Source organism: Nerophis lumbriciformis, linkage group LG28 (assembly GCF_033978685.3).
Source record: "Nerophis lumbriciformis linkage group LG28, RoL_Nlum_v2.1, whole genome shotgun sequence".
NCBI lineage: Eukaryota > Metazoa > Chordata > Actinopteri > Syngnathiformes > Syngnathidae > Nerophis > Nerophis lumbriciformis.
In genome coordinates, this window is record NC_084575.2 from 17,329,536 (window position 1) to 17,351,693 (window position 22,158).

Below are 22,158 nucleotides of genomic sequence, written 5' to 3' on the forward strand. Positions count from 1 at the left end.
TTCAAAATAATAGTGCTTACAGAGTACAAAGAAGAAGAATTATGAGAAATACTTCCAACCTTATTGAAAATAAGATATTCTTCATCTCAGTATGTTAATAATGACTGAATTAATTAATTAATTACATATTAAAAACTGTTGTATACTAATTCATATATGTTATTTTATTATATAGAAAGGTCATTAAATGATTCTATATATTTGTAAACACTTTGAAGTGGGAAAGGGGTAGGATTAAATAAGCTTTGCTTCTTCCTCCTCCTTTTCGGGCATGATGTAGAATGAAATGATATGAAATTGTGTGATGTATTATGATGTAAGTGTGTTCATGTTCGAAATAAACTAAAGAAAGAAAGTTTTCAGAATGTGCTTGATCTATTTTTAAACACACACAAAAAAAATGAAGTTGTCTTTATTTTTAAGTTATCATGCCGTGATTTTTACTCACTTGGGAGTAGATTTTTCTCCATGTGGCCCCCTGATCTTTCATCACTTATAATGATGAAAAATTACATCTATCTGCAATTAATTTCGACTTTAACTATGAAGAAACTCCGATGAATCGCGATTAAATATTTTGAATCGTTTGACAGCCTGAGTTGTAATATTTTCAATTTCGATAACGATGAATGTGTTGCTCTGCCCAGATACAGCAGAGGTTGCACAAATGGGAAGTTAAGCAGTCTGACAGGCCATTTTTGAAGAACCGGTCCATGTTTATGCGCCATAACATCATTATTATTATTATTATTATTATGCAAGTGTGTTGAAGCTATTTAAGGGCACGGTGGATAACGTGTTCACTGACAGAGATAACACAAGAATGGCTCTGCGGGCAAGACACCCACCTGAACTTTCACACTGACACATTTGAGTCTTTCTTACGGCCGTGATGAGAAACTGTGTGAGTTAACGGCCGCGTGGGTGTGCGTGTGTACACGCGTGGAACAAGCGAGTCAAGTTACTGCACGTCACGGCTTTGAGCAATGAGCGAGCAATAAGGGCGCTTATACACTCGGCCGAAAGCGGACTCGTCTTTTTGAGAGACAGGAAAAAAGACGAGCGCCACGCCACGGCGCGAAACACCGAGCGAGAAACGTAAAAATCCCCGCGGAGCACGTGAATATTCGGTCGCCGAATTCGCCTCTTACCGTTAAGTAGTTTTTCCAAGTCGCTTCTTTTTTTTTTTTTTTGAGATGCCGATCCTCTCTCCGCCTGCTGGCTAGCAGTTGTGTTAAGCTAGCACGAGCCACGAGCCGCGAGCCGCTTTCTGGTTTGGGGATTTTCAAAATAAGACAACCGTCGACCCACCCGGTGACAGCGAGGCTTTCTGCGAGGACCACGCTTCCGGTGCGAGACGGCCCCGTCGTCCTGCTAGCTTGATGCACTTCTCGTCCACGACCTCATTCCAATATGGCACAAACGGCTACTGCGCATGCGCTCCCGCCTCTTATATGCCTGGAGCCCGGCTAACATCACGTCGCCGTACAGCAATAAAATATCACACAAGCACAATCCGCTTTTGGAAAGAAAATTTAAAAAAATGGTGTTTAAGGACGTACTTATCTATATAAATTGTTATAGTTAACCCCCCGCGGAATATATGTAATTGCATATATAATCGACCCACTTTCAATAACAAAAAATAAATAAATCTGCTTTCCACTCTGTAATTTGCAACCTATTTGTTGTATTATTATTTATTTTTATTATTATTTAAAAAATATATATATATTTTTTTAAATTAATAAACAAAGGAAATCCTAATGCGCCAGTCCATTGCGAATTACTTGTAATAATATAATGTAAAAGAAAAAATTGCTGCACAAAGCTCTCAAGTCGGGGGGGATGACGAGGGAGAAACTACAAGGAAAAAAAATGCACTAGTTCATCTAATCCGCATCAGAATGGACTTTCTTTCCTACAATAAATGCGTTTTTATTTTATTTTGGCTTGCAGACATGAGACATGGATCAAGCGGGCTGGCTGCTGTTCCCTATAATCCTCCAGCATGGACCAACCCTTATTGGGTGCCTGTTTCAACAAAAGAAGAAGAAGAAAAAAAGCCCTGCATTTATCATGCGTTGGAAAGGAAGAAGCACTGTAGTGAATATGAGCTGCTGCAGCAAAGCGATTCCATCTCGCATCAGCGGTTAAAACCATAAAAATAGAGCCTATTTGCATATTCAGGTGATTGATTATTTTCTGTATTTATTCAAAGAATCACATACATCTTTTATTTCCTGCACTTGGCTTTTTAAAGAGCAACTTTCAATAAATTATTATTATTTTGTATATGTGCACAGTGTGATTGCTCGCCGACTTTTCCTGCACCATCAAATGGGAGGTTGCAGTCTGAGGGACAGGTCACTGCAGGAATGTGCTCGCCTGTCTTCTTCGCGTTGAGCCGACAGTTGCAGTCACACAATCTGGCCGCTAGATAGCGCCAGAGGTAAAGGTCTCGTAAAATGGTACTTTGCTTCCCTTTGGCTTTTTTTTTTTCTGAAGCGAGATGATGCAGAGATGGTGACACAGTGTGCAACTTTGACCAAACAGAAGTACACGGCTGAAAAAAAGCTGACAAGATACGTGATCAAAAGACTAGATTTTAGGGGGGGAAATAAAGACTAGGGAAATTATTAGACTTAGACTAACTTTATTGATCCGCAAGGGAAATTGTTCCACACAGTAGCTCAGTTTTAAAAGGATGGAAAGGATAATGCAGGTATCAAGTAGAATAAAAAAAAAAAAAATTATATAAATATTATTTATACAGTATATAATATATACTGATATATTATATTATATTTTTATATAATATATACAATATATAACAAATCCCAATTACCATGTACAATATTACAGTATCTGTAATTTTACTTGATAAGACATCATCAAAAGTTGTATTTCTAGAAATTAGCAAATATTTTATTCTGAAAAACGAGCGCAATTCTTAAATTAAGCATCCTCCAGACAGATAGATGTTGCAAAATCTTTAAATAAAATGCTATATGTGAGGAAAACCAAAATATCTTATTAGAATAGTTGTTTTCTCAATTTTAAATGAGAACGGACAATATATAGTTATTCAAGCTAAAATTAATTGATAAGACATAATCAAGTAAGAGTTGTATTGCTAGAAATAAGCATATATTTTATTCTGAAAAACGAGCGCGTAATTCTGAAATTAAGCATCCTCTGGATGTTGCAAAATTTTTCAATAAAATTCTATATGTGAGGAAAACCAAAATATCTTATTTGTATAGTTATTTTCTCACTTTTAAATGAGAATGGACAATGTATAATTATTCAAGCTAAAAATTAATTGATAAGACATCAAGTAAGAGTTGTATTTCTAGAAATAAGCAAATATTTTATTCTGAAAAATGAGCGCAATTCTTAAATTAAGCATCCTCTGGATGTTGCAAAATCTTTCAATAAAATTCTATATGTGAGGAAAACCTAAATATCTTATTTGAATAGATATTTTCTAAATTTTAAATGAGAAAGGACAATATATAGTTATTCAAGCTAAAATTAATTGATAAGACATCAAGTAAGAGTTGTATTTCTAGAAATTAGCAAATATTTTATTTTGAAAAACGAGCGCAATTCTTAAATTAAGCATCCTCTAGATGTTGCAAAATCTTTCAATAAAATTCTATATGTGAGGAAAACCAAAATATCTAATTTGAATAGTTCGTTTCTCAATTTTAAATGAAAAAGGACAATATATAATTATTCAAGCTAAAATTAATTGATAAAACATCATCAAGTAAGAGTTGTATTTCTAGAAATAAGCAAATATTTTATTCTGGAAAAACAAGCGCAATTCTTAAATTAAGCATCCTCTGGATGTTGCAAAATCTTTCAATAAAATTCTATATGTGAGGAAAACCAAATTATCTTATTCGAATAGTTATTTTCTCACTTTTAAATGAGAATGGACAATGTATAATTATTCAAGCTAAAAATTAATTGATAAGACATCAAGTAAGAGTTGTATTTCTAGAAATAAGCAAATATTTTATTCAGAAAAATGAGCGCAATTCTTAAATTAAGCATCCTCTGGATGTTGCAAAATCTTTCAATAGAATTCTACATTTGAGGGAAACCAAAATATGTTATTTGAATAGTTATTTTCTCAATTTTAAATGAGAATGGACAATATATAGTTATTCAAGCTAAAATTGATATGATGTAAAATGTAAAGGTTATGACAAAAAATAAGCACATAGCTCCTACTAGGGAAATTTCCTGAAATAAAATTTTAAGTCTTGGCGAAGTTGCAAATAATTTGCAGTGCATAAATCAGGGGTGTCAAACTTATTTTAGTTGAGGGGCCGCATGGAGGAAAATCTAATCCCGCGTGGGTCGGACGGGTAAAATCATGGCATGATAACTTACAAATACAACTTCAGATTGTTTTCTTTGTTTTACTTTGGCCCAAAATAGAACAAGGACATTCTGAAAATGTACATATCACAAATAATCCTCTTGACAAAACACTTCAAGTTAGTAAAATCTTCTGAGGAAAATAAATGGTGCCATTTCAAAAACACCATTAAGAACACAATGTGAATTATATTTATATAGCGCTTTTCTCTAGTGACTCAAAGCGCTTTTACATAGTTAAACCCAATATCGAAGTTACATTTAAACCAGTGTGGGTGGCACTGGGAGCAGGTGGGTAAAGTGTCTTGCCCAAGGACACAACGGCAGTAACTAGGATGGCGGAAGCGGGGATCGAACCTGGAACCCTCAAGTTGCTGGCACGGCCGCTCTACCAACCGAGCAAGACATTAGACTTAGCAATTAAGCTTTAAGTCACAGCAAACAAACAAAATGAAGCATAAATAAAAACGCTTCTATGTATTAAAGGCCTACTGAATTGCGATTTTCTTATTTAAACGGGGATAGCAGGTCCATCCTATGTGTCATACTTGATCATTTCGCGATATTGCCATATTTTTGCTGAAAGGATTTAGTAGAGAACATCGACGATAAAGTTCGCAACTTTTGGTCGCTGATAAAAAAGCCTTGCCTGTACCGGAAGTAGCAGACGAGTAGCGTGACGTCACAGGCTGTGGAGCTCCTCACATCTGCACATTGTTTACAATCATGGCCACCAGCAGCGAAAGCGATTCGGACCGAGAAAGAGACGATTTCCCCATTAATTTGAGCAAGGATGAAAGATTTGTGGATGAGGAAAGTGAGAGTGAAGGACTAGAGGGCAGTGGGAGCAATTCAGATAGGGAAGATGCTGTGAGAGGCGGGTGGGACCTGATATTCAGCTGGGAATTACTAAAACAGTAAATAAACACAAGACATATATATACTCTATTAGCCACAACACAACCAGGCTTATATTTAATATGCCACAAATTAATCCCGCATAACAAACACCTCCCCCCTCCCGTCCATATAACCCGCCAATACAACTCAAACACCTGCACAACACACTCAATCCCACAGCCCAAAGTACCGTTCACCTCCCCAAAGTTCATACAGCACATATATTTTCCCAAAGTCCCCAAAGTTACGTACGTGACATGCACATAGCGGCATGCACGTACGGGCAAGCGATCAAATGTTTGGAAGCCGCAGCTGCATGCGTACTCACGGTACCGCGTCTGCGCATCCAACTCAAAGTCCTCCTGGTAAGAGTCTCTGTTGTCCCAGTTCTCCACAGGCCAATGGTAAAGCTTGACTGTCATCTTCCGGGAATGTAAACAATGAAACACCGGCTGTGTTTGTGTTGCTGTAGCCGCCCGCAATACACCGCTTCCCACCTACAGCTTCCTTCTTTGCTGTCTCCATTGTTCATTGAACAAATTGCAAAAGATTCACCAACACAGATGTCCAGAATACAGTGGAATTTTGCGATGAAAACAGACGACTTAATAGCTGGCCACCATGCTGTCCCAAAATGTCCTCCACAATCCGTGACGTCACACGCAGGCGTCATCATACCGAGACGTTTTTAGCAGGATATTACGCGCAAAATTTAAAATTGCACTTTAGTAAGCTAACCCGGCCGTATTGGCATGTGTTGCAATGTTAAGATTTCATCATTGATATATAAACTATCAGACTGCGTGGTCGGTAGTAGTGGGTTTCAGTAGGTCTTTAACTACCTCATTTGTCATTTGTTGACTTTCTTTAAATTTGCACAGAATAATATAATTTCCCCAGAACTATATCAATTGTGCAAGTGTCTCATCCAGCATTTTAAGTGAGGTTACCAATTGTTTATTTTACTCCTGTTTGTTTTACTTTGGGTCAAGGGGGAGGAGTAACCGTGTACCTCTTGCTTCATTGCTTGGTACACTTGCTCGCCCAGATATAAACTATTTGCTTGCCTAACAGAATTGTGACATCCAATGGACACTTTTAGAACAGCAGTTTCTTTAATTTAAAAATGCAGCTCAATTTTACACTTAGCAAACTCATCTCGCGGGCCAGATTGAACCTGTTCACGGGCCTGACATGTTTGACATCACTGCTAAAAATAATTAGTTGCAGGAATGCAGCAATTATGAGCTCATTTCTAGCCTTATTTTGTTTTAGACCATTTTGACACAAAAGTTCATTAAATGCGAGGAAAACCAAACACAATGGAAGAAAGGTTTTATTTATAAGATGTAAAAGAGTGAATTTAAAAAAAGAAAAAGCAGCACATAAATGCCAATATCAAGCTGTTTTTGCTTCACTGTAAAAGTCATGTACTTCAAATGCCCATTCTTCCAACAAATATTCAACCCTCAATACCAATATTTATATGCAGATATATGCTATCCCTGCAACGTTTTGACTTCATTTTGTGCAGTTTTAAAGAGAGCTGACCACTGACAAAGAATAAATAACACATCTCAGACATTTACAGTTTGCCTACGCCATCTTCACTACTTCATTCTTTCATTGCAGCTGTGATGCGAATTAATTCCTTATAATAAATTAATTATTCAGCATTGGACTACTGGAGGTTTTGGATGCGTCAATAAAAGTGCGATAAAATATGTACAGTATTTTTTAAATGTGACTAAATCAGTCAGTAGCTAATTTTATCTTTGAATGTACATTTTAGGATCAGTACATGAGATGATTTGGTTAGCGAGAGCGATTACATTAATAAAACATTACACATAAGTAATATAAAACAGTAACCCTTCAGTTCCGATTAGATTATACTAGTACATGAAGCATGTCCCTTAAATACACATATAGTGCGGTAATTATTTGATCGAGACATTACATCTTGTTCTGATTCATCCAGTTAAAGTAAATAGATCAAGTGAAGGTCAGTGATCAGTTTGTCTTTTCATTTGCCCATCAGATGTTCAAATTTGGGGTTGATAAAAGAAAAGCCAGCGAACGCCGTCTGATCCATCGACTCGATGAGGTTCTTCTCGCCATGGGAGAGCCGCGGCTTTTCGCTCAGGAACTCTCTGTCAAAGTTGCTGCAGTCGCTTGGAGATTTCTGGGGAAAAAGGCAGGATGTGTGGTCGGAAACTGGGTCTGGATGGAACATTTGTTAGAGAATGAGAATGATCCTCACCACTTTGGGCTTGAAAGGGGGCTCCACTTCTCTCCTCTCCAGAGCCGACCAGTCGATATTTTTGAAGAACGGTTGTGCTCGGATGTCTCCGACCACACCGAGTCTGGAAGTGGGATCATGCACGAACAGCTGCAATCGTGACGGAAGAAAAGAAGACAACTGTTTTGATTAAAGGGCAAAACAAGTGCTTGTAATTAGGCCAAAAACTATATCACGATATGCGTTTTTTTATATTGATATTAGAGATGTCCGATAATGGCTTTTTTGCCGATATCCAATATTCCGATATTGTCCAACTCTTAATTACCTATTCCGATATCAACCGATACCGATATATACAGTGGTGGAATTAACACATTATTATGCCTAATTTTGTTGTGATGCCCCGCTGAATGCATTAAACAAGGTTTTCCAAAATAAATCAACTCAAGTTATGGAAAAAAATGCCAAAATGGCACTGCCATATTTATTATTGAAGTCACAAAGTGCATTATTTTTTTTAACATGCCTCAAAACAGCAGCTTGGAATTCGGGACATGCTCTCCCTGAGAGAGCATGAGGACGTTGAGGTGGGCGGGGTTGGCAGGCGGGGGGCGGGGTTGAGTTAAAGGGGGGTATGGGGTAGTGGGGGGTGTATAATGTAGCGTCCCGGAAGAGTTAGTGCTGCAAGGGGTTCTGGGTATTTGTTCTGTTGTGTTTGTATATATATATACCGGGTATATATATATATATATATAAAATAAATAAATAAATAAATATATATCTATTTATTTATATCTATTTATTTATTTTATATATATATATGTATATATTATTTATATATATTTATTTATTTATATATGCACCGTATTGCTTTTTTATCCTGCACTACCATGAGCTTATGTAATGAAATGTTGTTCTTATCTGTGCTGTAAAGTTCAAATTTGAATGACAATAAAAAGGAAGTCTAAATCTAAGTCTAAGTCTAAGTCTAAGTTTATGTTGTGTTACGGTGCGGATGTTCTCCCGAAATGTGTTTGTCATTCTTGTTTGGTGTGGGTTCACAGTGTGGTGCATATTTGTAACAGTGTTAAAGTTGTTTATACGGCCACCTTCATTGTGACCTGTATGGCTGTTGACCAAGTATGCCTTGCATTCACTTGTGTGTGTGAAAAGCCGTAGATATTATGTGATTGGGCCGGCACGCAGAGGCAGTGCCTTTAAGGTTTATTGGCACTCTGTACTTTATGCTGTACTTTTACTTTTTGAAACCGATACCGATAGTTTTGAAACCGATACCGATAATTTCCGATATTACATTTTAAAGCATTTATCGTCCGATATTATCGGACATCTCTAATTGATATCTATTCCAAAAAGCGCGAGTGACTCCATGAAACGAATCTTGCTTTATAATTTCCGGTTTCTTACAACCAAAAAATATAAACATATATAGAATATTTAATCAAATGCATTTTAAATTGATATCCATTAAGTGTCTATTGCAGGGCTGTCAAACTAATTTTAGCTCAGGGGCCGCATGAAGGAAAAATCTATTCCCAAGTGGGCCGTAATGGTAAAATCATGGCATGACAACTTAAAAGTAAAGACAACTCCAGGTTATTTTCTTTGTTTTACTTTGGCCGAAAAATAGAACAAGCACATTATAAAAATGTACAAATCACAAATAATCCTCTGGACAAAACACTTCAAGTTTGTTGAAAATTCTGAGGAAATTGGTGCAGCTTCAAAAACACAATGATCTTAGATTTTGTCTCAGTGTAACTACAAAGCCAGGATTAAACTTTAAGTCACAGTCTTTCTGGGATTGAATAAGAAACGGAGGTAAAAACTATTCAAAAGGGTTAAGTTCACTTTTCTTGTGTTTGACAGAGACATTTTGGAGCAAGGAAGGTGCCAAATAACGATGTGTTCGAAGCAGAACACATTAAACGGCAGGTTTTAAGTTTCATGTGAGTTGAGGATGAGGAGCCACAGTCACTCTTTACTGTGTACCTCGTGCTTGGCCCCGGTATAAACCGTTTGCTTGCCTAACAGAATTGCTATTGTGACATCCAGGGGACACATTTAGAACAAGCACTTTCTTACATAAAAAAAAAAGTAGCTAATTTTTATACTTGGAAATCTCATCACACGGGCCAGAAAAAACCTGTTCGCGGGCCTGATCCGGTCTATTGCGATATATATTGATATCGTATTGTAGTTGTAATACCGCAACACGAATAGGCAATAATTGCTTAAAATCTACGGTATATCCCGAAATATATTGCAGCCTCCTTCCATAACGATATATATCATTATATATTATGTGGTATGTAAATGACAATAGAATCACTTCAAAACAGGTTAATATTGTCCTAATTTGGCTGCTGACATATGAGGTAACCAGGGGTGGAGCTACAGGGGGCCGATACTGGATCTTTATGCTCTAATGTCGATCCCCAAGTCAAAATATCGATACTTTTGATACTTAAGTTCGGGGATGTCCAAACTTTTTCCACCAAGGAACGCATGCTTAAAAGTCAAAAGTATGTGGGGGCCATAGTGATAATTATTTTATTAAAATAATGTTATTGTGTCAGCTACAGTATCGTAGGTAAATAAGTATATCATTATTAATTATTAGTTAGAACATTTCAGCTTTTTTTCGAATACAGACAGATTTATTTTGCTGTTTTTTCCTTACATTTCTACTGTTGTTTGTTCCCCGTGTAAAAATAAAATAAAAATATTAATAATACGATTGTGTAACTTCATAACCAAATGTGTAAAAAAATCTGCCTGTGCAAAAATACCAATGTTCAGTTGCACATTTAGCTGTTTATTATGATTGTTGTCATTTTTCAAATTAATTCATAAGTTAGTATTGTTTTATTTTTCAATTCAACAACTACACATTGTTTATATTTTAAGTGTATTTTGTTTTTATTTTCATTTTGAGAGCTTCAGGGATGTCTAAACTTTTTCCACCAAGGGAGAAGGCATTCGACCGTGTACCCCGGGAAGTCCTGTGGGGAGTGCTCAGAGAGTATGGGGTATCGGACTGTCTGATTGTGGCGGTCCGCTCCCTGTATGATCAGTGTCAGAGCTTGGTACGCATTGCCGGCAGTAAGTCGGACCCGTTTCCAGTGAGAGTTGGACTCCGCCAAGGCTGCCCTTTGTCACCGATTATGTTCTTAACTTTTATGGACACAATTTCTAGGTGCAGTCAGGGCGTTGAGGGGATCCGGTTTGGTGGCTGCAGGATTAGGTCTCTGCTTTTCGCAGATGACGTGGTCCTGATGGCTTCATCTGAGCAGGATCTTCAGCTCTCACTGGATCGGTTCGCAGCCGAGTGTGAAACGACTGGGATGAGAATCAGCACCACCAAGTCCGAGTCCATGGTTCCGGTTGGGGAAGAGATCTTGCCCCATGTGGAGGAGTTCAAGTACCTCGGAGTCGTGTTCACGAGTGAGGGAAGAGTGGATCGTGAGATTGACAGGCGGATTGGTGTGGCGTCTTCAGTAATGCGGACGCTGTATCTATTCGTTTTGGTGAAGAAGGATATATATATATATATATATATATATATATATATATATATATATATATATATATATATATATATATATATATATATATATATATATATATATGTCTTAATAAGGTTATCCAAAAAATAGTGCTCGATACCGTAGTAGAGCGCAATATATGTATGTGTGGGAAAAAAATCACAAGACTATTTCATCTCTACAGGCCTATTCAGCAAAAACGTCTCAACGAACATTGGACACAAATTCCTCAATCTGATTGACAAACACTTTCCCAAAGACAACATCCTAAGAAAAGTATTCAACAAGAACAACATTAAATTGAGCTACAGCTGCATGAACAATATACGACAAATCATCTCAAACCACAACAAAACAATTGCAAATGAGCCGTCGGCCCTCAGACAGAGCGACTCCAAAACCAACAAAGGATGTAATTGTCGAAAGAAACCTGATTGCCCTCTCAACGGGGGGTGCTTACAAACATCAGTTGTCTACCAATCTAAGGTAATACGCAAGGACATTAACACATCCGACACATATGTAGGATTAACCGAGGGAGAATTCAAAACCAGATGGAACAATCACAAGGCCTCTTTCAGGAACAAAAACCTGCGAAATACCACAGAACTCAGCAAACACATTTGGGACCTCAAAGACAATAATGTTGAATATTCAATAACATGGCAAATTCTTGCATCCAGCACACCTTACAATAGTGGTAATAAAAGATGCAACCTATGCTTGAAAGAGAAACTGTTTATTATTTACCGTCCAGACCTGTCATCCCTCAACAAGCGCAGCGAAATTGTAACAACATGCCGCCATAGACGGAAACACCTCCTAGGTAACACATGAGCCAATTACCACGCCCCTAGGCCAGCCTGTACCCACCCACTCTGTGCCCTATATAAACCATGGTATGCGAATGCTCCCATTAAAATCTCCTGACGATTGAGGGTACCCCCCCTCATGAAACAGGCCTGTAGAGATGAAATAGTCTTGTGATTTTTTTCCCACACATTATATATATATATATATATATATATATATATATATATATATATATATATATATATATATATATATTATATATATATATATATATATACAGTATTATGTTAAAACGTTGTGTTATAGGTGATTAAGTATTAATTAAGGACATTTAATTTAAAAATGTCTGCCTTTTCTCATTACATTCAGATCTCTAGCTCTTTTCTCTTATATTTTTACTGTAGCTTTTTAGATGGATATGATATTTGAAAACACACAACTTTTATAAAATGTTAGCAGAGAAGTTAAATATACTTGCACAAACTATCAGTATCGCCAATATCAGCCTGAACTTTACTAGGTAATCAGTGGTATTGCTCATCAGTACTGGACATATGTTGGTTTAGAGCAGGGGTGCTCATTACGTCGATCGCGAGCTACCGGTCGATCGTGGAGGGTGTGTCAGTCGATCACCAGCCAGTCATTAAAAAAATAGTCCTAAAAATGAGCGATCATAAATCTTCACTATGACGTCACTTGATTGACATTCACGGCACCCGAAGGTCTTCTGAGATGACGCTGGCTGCTGCCAGCTCATTAAAATTACCGACTGGAAGGCGAGAAACACTTTATTTCAACAGACTCTGGCGCCGTACCTGTCGTCAAAACTCCAAAGACCGACTGCACAGTTGCGCTAACAAAATAAGAGTCTCAGAAAGCTGGCGTGCACAAGCTAGCAAGCTACGGAGTTTGCCGACAATGTATTTCTTGTAAAGTGTATACAAAGGAGTACGGAAGCTGGACAAATAAGATACCAAAAACCAACCACTTTCATGTGGTATTGGACAGAAAGGAGGACTTTTTTCTCCTCCATTCGAAAATGCGGACGTTATCATCACTACTGTCTGATTCCAATCAATGCAAGTCATCAGAATCAGGTAATACACCAACTTATATTCTTGTCTTCATGAAAGAAAGGAATCTATATGTGTTAAACATGCTTGTATTATCTTTAAACACCTTTAACTTGTTAACAATATTAACTATATGTGTTAAACATGCTTGTATTATCTTTAAACACCTTTAATTTATTAACAATATTAACTATATGTATTAAACATTCTTGTATTATCATTAAACACCTTTAATTTATTAACAATATTAACTGTATTAAACATGCTTGCATTATCATTAAACACCTTTAACTTGTTAACAATATTAACTATATGTGTTAAACATGCTTGCATTATCTTTAAACACCTTTAACTTATTAACAATATTAACTATATGTGTTAAACATGCTTGTATTATCATTAAACACCTTTAACTTGTTAACAATATTAACTATATGTATTAAACATACTTGTATTATCATTAAACACCTTTAATTTATTAACAATATTAACTATATGTGTTAAACATGCTTGCATAATCATTAAACACCTTTAACTTGTTAACAAAAACATATAATTCATAAATAAGTAAATATAAATTATATATATGAATGAGGTAGATCCCCACGACTTGATCAATTGAAAAGTAGCTCGCCTGCAGAAAAAGTGTGAGCACTCCTGGTTTAGAGGTTGCCCCAGTCAGGATGAGTCATGTGTGCTCAAAACCTTAAGACCGACTTCAGTGATAGGTCTAAAAATTTGAATACAATTAAATTAATTAAATTAAAGTACCAATGGTTATCACACACACACTAGGTGTGGTGAAATTTGTCCTCAGCATTTGACCCATCCCCTTGATCACCCCCTGGACGATATTGTGTCCAAGTGTATTCTGGATAAAATTGTCATCCACCAATGTCATCAGTCACTTGTCAACAGAGTACAAGCCAGGGAAGCATTTTTACTAAGAAGGTAACATGAGTGGCAGTTCATATAAACAAATGGAAGAAATAGAGACAGTGTAGTGGTGTCATACTCTCTCCCGGCTGTGTTGATTTTTCCTACTCCTGCGAGTGGGGTGCAAACCCTGTTCGGCGGCATGAGAAGTGAGCATGCTAACTACCGAGCTAAACGGCCAGCCTACTGTTTAAAGGGCCCAATCATGTGCCTCACCTCCGCCCTGGCTCGGATTTGTTCTGCCACTGGCGGTAACACATTGTGTAGTTGTATTATTTTCTCAAAATTGTAATTCCTCTACTTGCTAATTTACTGTTAATACTGGCTTACCTTCTGCTCAATCTACATTTCTGTTAAAATATAATACACACTTATCCTTCTGTTGTTTGGATACTTTACATTAGTTTTGGTTGATACTGAAGATGTGGGTATCAATCCAATATTAAGTAGTTACAGGGGCAGTATTGGTCATATATATACTGATACTATACTTTGTATCGTTACTGTTGATATTTGTATTGATCTGTCTACTTCTGTTTACATTCAAAAGTTCTAGCTTATGGCCACCTACGGTGTGTAGTGTATCATATTTAGCTATTCCTCATCCTCCAGTGATAATGCCCCTTAAAAAAAACATACTTTATTTGCCGCCATGGAGGCGAGTATTGCTAACTTAGCCATTAGTGAGAAAGCTGTCAATTTGTGAGGGACACAGCCTAAATGTGTCATCAACATGCATTATCACAATATTAGGATCGTATTAAAAGCTCTAACCAAGTGTATATCATTGATATCATATACATCGTGCAACACTGAAGGATGTAATGAATGGATTCACAGTGGAAATAGTAAAACCTGAAGAAAGTTAATAGAAAATGTTTAGGTGCAGAAAATATGCTTTGAAGGCCAGAGCCTACATTTAGAATTTTCTCATTTAAGCCTCAGTTTCACCTATTCAAATATGTATTTGCAGAGTAATTACCAGCTCAAGCAGTTTCAGGGCCTCCTTTTGTATCCATCGAGGGTAGTGTGGGGTTTCCGACCGGATGGACTCAAATAGTTCATCCTCACTGTCGCCTTGGTAAGGTGATTGACCAATCAGCATCTCATAGACCAACACGCCAAAAGACCACCAGTCCACTGAGAAGGTGTACTTCTGCCCCAATAGGATCTGCCATGCGAGACAACACAGCAAGTCACTTGAGAAGGAAGGGCAGGGGTCTCCAGCAGTGCAGCAGAAGATGTTTGGGATTAGTTCCAACTAGAGGGGGTGCAGCCCTCAATACCTCAGGTGCAATATAGTCCGGTGTCCCACAGAATGTTGAAGCTCGGACAGCTTCAAACACATTGTCTTTACACATGCCAAAGTCTGCTATTTTGATGTGGCCGTCTTTGTCCAGCATGACATTATCCAGCTTCAGATCCCTGCAGAGGGCAAACAATGAAAGTGATGCATTGGTTAGGGAAATACAGTCAACTCCTCATTGTTTGATTTACAAACCATAGACCGAATAAAAATATACTTTGGTATATACTTGTCTCAGTAACCAATGTTTTATATACCTTTTGTGTGCCTCGAAGCACAGCCATTTTGTGCCCGGCAGCACAGCCATTGTGGGCGAGCAGATCAATCTCCGGGGCTTATTGTCAGCTCAGTGTTGCAGGCATTAGCTACTATGCTCAGTGCTACTTTGTGTGGTTTTCAGCCTTATTACTGTATTTTTTTTAGATTTGCTTTCTCAATATGAGTCTAAAGCAGGGATTCTCAAACCGTGGTACACCAAATAATCACTTAATCAAATATTCAAACACAATAAAACCTCTGCCTCGTTTTAGTGAATACCTACGGCTACTACGCTGTTGTACTTTAATGTTGGTCATTATGGTGGTACTTGGGAGAGCCAAGTGTTTTCTGAGGTGGTATTTGGTGAAAAAAGTTTGAGAACCACTGGTCCATAGAACGCAATGGACAAGCGATGTGTAGTTTGAAACATTCAGGAAGTATCCACATCGTTCTACGACAGTGCCACCTCCATCCTTTAACAGACCTAAAATCGTTATTGTAGCGACGTGGCGGTTAAAGTCAGGGAGTTGTGTGACTTCAAACAGCCAGTACACCACAAGGCGGCTGCAAATAAAGATAGTTCAGCTAGTTGTTGTTTTGGCTTTTTTATTAAAGAAAAAATTGACCAATCACCCCTTGGTATGCGTGTTTTGTATACAGTACTATATAGCGCTTTATATTGTGTTCAAAGTGTACACACCTTCACAAAAATTTAGAGCTTTGTCCAGGCTGGAACCCGATATTTATGTTTACATACCGGTAATTTTTTCTATAGGAATATTTTATCCAATATACAAATGTTTCTATTGACGAACCCTGTTCAAGAAACAAATAAGTTCATAAATTGAGGTATCGCTGTATCTTGCAAAAGTTTGATTCAGTTAAGGGGGAATATTTACTATTTTTGTTATGTCTCTGCAGTAGTTATTACCTGTAGATAATTCCTTTTGAGTGGAGGAACTGCAGTGCCACAACTATCTCAGCAGCGTAGAATCTGAAGGTTGGAGTCAAAAAACAACAACGGTCATGACTTTTTATGAACGATTTGAACAGTAACAGCAAAAAAGGCTTTCTTAAGTGGACTCACATGGTTCTGATGAGATCGAAGCGGCCTCTGTCTTGGATATGGAACATCAAGTCGCCGCCATTGAGGTATTCCATCACAAAGAATAGGTGCTCCTGGGTTTAAAAAAATACACAATCTTGTCACCTAATTGTTGCAGAGCAACAAATGACACGTGAATATGCAGAGAAACGTGGGTCTTTTTATGCAACCAAACAAAAAATTAATTTGGAGGCCCTACAAATAATGAATTCACAATAAAAAAAAAATATTTCCGAACAATTACAAATTAATTTTCTGGGTTGGAAATAATTTTTTTGGTTTCGACTCAACTTCAATCTTGTGGGTGGAGCCTCCTCTGTACAATATGTTAAAAGCCTTTTAATTGGTGTGCCCATATAGGTATGACTGCTGACTACTTTCGCTCTTAACACATTTGGAGGGACATCACCTAAGACTAGTGCTGAGTGATACTGACCAATTAAAAAGGCTTCGAGTACATCGTTTCGAGGAGGCCACGCCTACAAGATTGAAGTTGAGTCGTAACAACAAAAAATGATTTGTAACCTAAAAAACGTTTTTGCAACCAAAACTTTTTTGGGGTTTGCAAATATATATATATTTTTATTTTCAAATCGATTATTTTTTTGTTAACACATCCTTTTTTGGTTGCAAATCCATTATTTCGGTTTACAAATCTTTTTTGGTTGCAAATCTATGATTTTGTTTGTAAATCTTTTTTGTTGCAAATCCATTATTTTTGTGTGCAAATCTTTTTTGCTTCCAAATCCATTATTTTTGTTTGCAAATCTTTTTTTGGGTCGTATCAATTATTTTTGTTTTCAAATCTCTTTCTTTTGCTATTTTTTTTCTTGCAAATCTATTTTTTTTTGTTTTCAAATCTTTTTTTTTTAATCAAATCTTTTTTTGTTTGCAAATCTTAGCAAGAAATTTTTTTTTTGTTTGCAAATCTTTTTTTGTTTCAAATCTATTATTTTTGTTTGCAAATCCATTTTTTGTTTGGTTCCATAAAAAAACACATTTCTCTTTATATGTGAAAGAGTTCAGAAAAATACGTTCTATAGAGCTCTACTGCGTTTAACTTTACATGTGCTCACTTTAGACTGAAATGTGGCGTAAAGGTGCGTGAGGAAAGGGTTCTCCCAAGCGAGGGAAAGGACTCTCTTCTCCACCATGGTACATGCCACATCATCATCCATGAGAACCACATCTTTTTTTAGAACTTTTACAGCAAAGTATTGGCGTTGGCCCTTCAGTTCAGCCAACAGCACCTGAGAAGACAGTCGGAGTCATCACATCAGCTTCGTAACACCATAAAATCTGTCTCCGAACAGTCCATGGACTACAGAGCATACCTTGCCAAAGCTGCCTTTGCCCAGAACTTTGTGGAAAACCAGGTGGTTGACTGTGAGGCGCCCCCGGGAAAAGGAGCTCAAGGCCTTTTGATTATCATTTCCAGCTATAATATTTTCACATATCACAGTAAATAAATAACTAAGCAAAGCTGAAGGCAAAACAATGCAGACAAACATACTAAAGAGGACCGAATGGCAGGAAAAACAAGTTTCAAACAGATTTTAAGTCTAGATAAAATAGATGGTATGATAAGTGTAGGTTGCTATGACAACATCTTACCAGCACGATCTGTTGTTCCACTTTTGATGTCTTCATAGATGCCAATATCTGCTGCATTGTTACTAGACTTCTAAAATGACAGTAAAAAATAAATCATAATTTAATCCTATTAGTGATGTGTTTGTAAACATTAATATTGTCATGGACATCTTGTATCGCTCTACGGATTTGCAGCGCTAAGTGGTCTAGTGGCTAAGATTCCGCATGGCACAGGTTCAATTCCCGCTCAGGGAAAGTTGCATAAGCCTTTCTATTGCTGGCTGTCAATCATACGTACACAGACAAGTGCGGCGCTCTTATGGGTCTGATTGAGACTCTGGCTGCTAAATATTTGCTAGACTTGTCTCCTCCTTTGTTGGTGGTCATTGTGTGCGTTCATGACAATAGTAAGTTGCCCTATGATTGTTATTGTTACTTAGCAACCAAGGAATGTTACATAAGTGTGATTCGGACAAATGTGGTACTATTATTGAAACAATTGGACAGATACTAAGTGCTTTAAAACTAGCATTGTTATATTTAGCACAATTAACCTTGTGTATCCTGTTTATTTTGTTTGGTTAGTTTGTATGATCACACTTTGTGTGTTCAACTGCTAGAAGGTGCTGTTGCTCCACGATCGATTTCTTAATAACGGTCACTACAGTTCTCTGGACAGCTAAAAGAGATGTTTCTTTTGAATGTGTTTCTAGGTGGGAAGTATTACAGCTTTTACGTGAGTTTTAGAACCTGGAAGTAACTCTGAACTTGTGAGATACCTGTTGGGTGTTTCAATTGCCATATATATTAAAGGGAGTACATTGAAAAACACTTAACCACTCTCAGTGAGCTTTGCATGTTTCAAGGGTAATCTGAAAGTGTGGCTCAGGGTAAACAAGACCATGACCATGTTGAATTATTTCAATATCCCTATGCTTACATATACATATTTTGTGTAACATCTACATACATAGATACACTTAGGTATACGTTTCTTGTGCAATAATATATGCATAAACACATATGTGAATGCTAACTATGAGCGGTAAAATTAGCACTTGAATTAACCAGGCCAAGGGGGATGTGCATTTTCTTCTGTAAGCACACTCATGTTTGTGTGCACTATATCAGCACACTTGCACTTTAGTACTACAGCATTTTTTTGTCTGCCTTATGTATTTTAACTGCTATGGTCACTTAAAGACAAGGTCAGGCAGCAACATACTGTCGTTATATTTATGTCTTTGTATTTTATTTAACTATTTATGTTGTCTAATTTGTATGCAGATTTTTTCAATGCACTCTGTATATACAGTACCATCAACCTGCGGGGGAAATTACCTCAAGGCTACAATGTGGCACATTTACATGTTTATGTTCATTAATGTACATTGTCCCATGTAACAAATAAATAAATATGTGTTTATATCATTATCAATATAATCAGAAACTTTTAATGTAATTTGTTATTTTCCCTGAATTTTATATACAGTATATTGTTTATAATTGTTTAATGACACTCACACAATTCCCATTTTCCCATGAGGTGGTTGCGGCTTATAATTAGGTGCCCTTCTGGAAATTACAGTATTTAAACAAATGATTAGTCTGATATTCTAAATCTAAAATATAGTTAAACAAAATAGTCCTTAAATATATTATTAATCTGTTGTTCGAAATGAAATGAAAGTGTGGTACAAACCTGGGAGACTTGAGAGAGAGCTTCAGCCAATACCTTCTGGTTGATTCCACACAGATTGGCCACTTTTTTCTGACAGTAACTATGAACGTTCATGCCACAATCTGATATGAAAAACATGATCAATAGATTAATAAAGTTACCCCTGAGGAACAAAACGTCAGAAGCAGAATCAATTATTTCATACCCTTATAGGAAAATGAATAATAATCAAAAACAATCTGCCCACCTTCACATTTATTTCCTTGTTTATAAAGACCCCAAAGCAGGGTGCCACAGTGGTCACAGAAGGTAGGGCTCCTGTAGGTATTGGACTTGAAGCGATGTGGCATATCAATATTGAAGCGCTCTTTCTGGAACTACACATAGGTATTTAGTAGGCAGACTAAAAATAACAGTAAGTATGAAATACAGTATAAAAGCTCTATAGATTTTTGTTGCTTCAGATAAAATGGATATAATACTGATGCGGCTTGCAAACACATCTGTACTGCTATCTTGAACTAGATTCAGTTTAGTTTAAGTCATCTTTAATGTTTTTGGTTAATAGTAACATTTATTTATGTGTACCATAGGCGGCGATCTACATTTCTGCCAGTGGGTGCTCGGACGGGCGGTAAATCTGACGCTACTTTTCTGAGCATGCGCGGTTTTTGCTTGGTAGTAAGAAAGAATTTTCCATCAATCCCACGTGGGTGCTCGGCATTGTCCGTGGGTGATCGGGCCCTGAAGCACCCACGGGATCGGCGCCTACGATGTGTACTGTATGTCATGCAGCTACCCTCCGATATAATTAAATTAAAAACCATGCACATTATAAAGATGCACTAAAATAAAGTTGGGAAACGAAAAACAGCAGCTCTAAATTCCTGCTGGAGGCTACAAACACATTAACTTACCATCGTGTCACGACTGTTGGCCGCCGTGCCAGTGCACTTGCCGATAATCTTTTCGATGCATTTCTTGTGAATTGCCGCATTGCATTCTGAGTGGGATGTATGAGCAAATATTGGGTCACAATGTGAACATTATTTAAGTAAAAATGTGAGAAGAAACTGTGATACAATAATGAATAAAAGTGGCAAGTGCAAAAACTCACGTCTGCATTTGTAGCCTTGCTTGTTGAGACCCCTGAGTGGGAAAAAAAAAAAGTGTTACGCATTTATGTGACACAACTTGAAAACATTTCCCCGGCCAGCTGTAACAAACACACAACTGTCCATCGAGTGAGCCACTTTAATATTGATCTTGATGCATGCAGCACGCCATGCTTGTTATTACAACGACATACACTGTCAAGCCAGCTGTGTACAAACAAAACAACTAAATGCAACAACTAATGCCTTAGCATGCTGTCCCAAGACTATGTGTTACTACGCTACAAAAACAGTTCCTCAGTGTTCGCTCATACAATAACAATGTCGCTACAGCTTGGTTATTATACAGGCTACGGAACGTAAATGAAGTAATGTTGGCGACTTTTGTATGCATTTTTAAAGTGATTTAGCGGCAGAATGGATTGCTCCCATTAGCTGCATTACCAGCCACCAAGAATAAGACCATTTTTACAAATTAGAATGCAGAAAAAAACCGTTGTGTTTTCTTGTCTCACATTAGGATTGTGAACGATAGATAAAATTCCAAAGAAAGTGTAGTTTGCTTTTAACATGATACCTGTGACTTGACCCATTGTGTTTGTTCACTAAACATGTTATAAGGTTGCCACGCATCACCTCTTGAACCTGCATCGTAGCCTAATCTACAACGGAAATCTAAACTTTTTTAACATGTGAAAAAGTCCAGACACTAAGATAACATAATCAAATGAAAAATTGACCTGTGTCATGAACTGGGAGATAGTGGTGGAGTTTGGCCAACCGGTTCATGCTGCTGACTTACAGTAATTGGAATGTAACAAGACAACCTCAGTAGATTCCCTTGTGACTCACTCTTGTAATAACAAAAATCTTGCTGTTGTAGTTTCTTCTATTGTGTGTAAAAATGCTGACGAGCTCAACAAAAGGACTGGACTCACCATAGAAATTCCCTGCAAACAGAGCAGAAGGTAGGCTGGTGGAAGAACGTGGCGGAAAACTCGTGGTTTTTGATGATGTGAAGCTTGGGCTGCTTGATTGCTCCCCTCCTCCTGGTCAGAGTGGTGAGTCCATCACCGGGGGCGACTCTTACAGATGGTTGGTTTTGTGCTGAAGGAAAAGAGCAATCCGGAAAATAGCTGGTTAGAGGAAATGTTTTTTTTGCCGATACA

General features: G+C 37.3%; 2 protein-coding genes across 4 annotated transcripts in view; both read right to left on the reverse strand.

Moving 5' to 3' along the window:
- sfmbt1 (Scm like with four mbt domains 1) overlaps positions 1–1,413 on the reverse strand; it is a 71,440-nt gene extending 70,027 nt beyond the window's left edge. For 2 of the 3 annotated variants that reach the window (XM_061923801.2, XM_061923799.2), the window contains exon 1: positions 1,152–1,407. The gene's annotated coding sequence lies outside the window, so the exon portion shown is untranslated. Of the gene's footprint in view, positions 1–1,151 lie in introns of all 3 variants that reach the window. The other variant, XM_061923800.2, reaches the window with a different exon arrangement.
- A 5,200-nt stretch (positions 1,414–6,613) lies between these two features.
- The window catches only part of prkcdb (protein kinase C, delta b), a 46,291-nt gene continuing 30,746 nt past the window's right edge, over positions 6,614–22,158 (reverse strand). Inside the window, exons 4-17 of the mRNA XM_061923804.2 lie at positions 21,928–22,096; positions 20,992–21,023; positions 20,792–20,877; positions 20,122–20,251; positions 19,896–19,996; positions 18,215–18,284; positions 17,935–18,038; positions 17,677–17,850; positions 16,583–16,674; positions 16,427–16,489; positions 15,218–15,356; positions 14,914–15,102; positions 7,559–7,687; positions 6,614–7,480 (exon numbers count right to left, since the gene is read on the reverse strand). Of these exons, the coding sequence (XP_061779788.1) occupies positions 7,322–7,480; positions 7,559–7,687; positions 14,914–15,102; positions 15,218–15,356; positions 16,427–16,489; positions 16,583–16,674; positions 17,677–17,850; positions 17,935–18,038; positions 18,215–18,284; positions 19,896–19,996; positions 20,122–20,251; positions 20,792–20,877; positions 20,992–21,023; positions 21,928–22,096 (1,637 nt within the window). The 3' untranslated portion in view covers positions 6,614–7,321. The remainder of the gene's footprint in view (positions 7,481–7,558; positions 7,688–14,913; positions 15,103–15,217; positions 15,357–16,426; positions 16,490–16,582; positions 16,675–17,676; positions 17,851–17,934; positions 18,039–18,214; positions 18,285–19,895; positions 19,997–20,121; positions 20,252–20,791; positions 20,878–20,991; positions 21,024–21,927; positions 22,097–22,158) is intronic.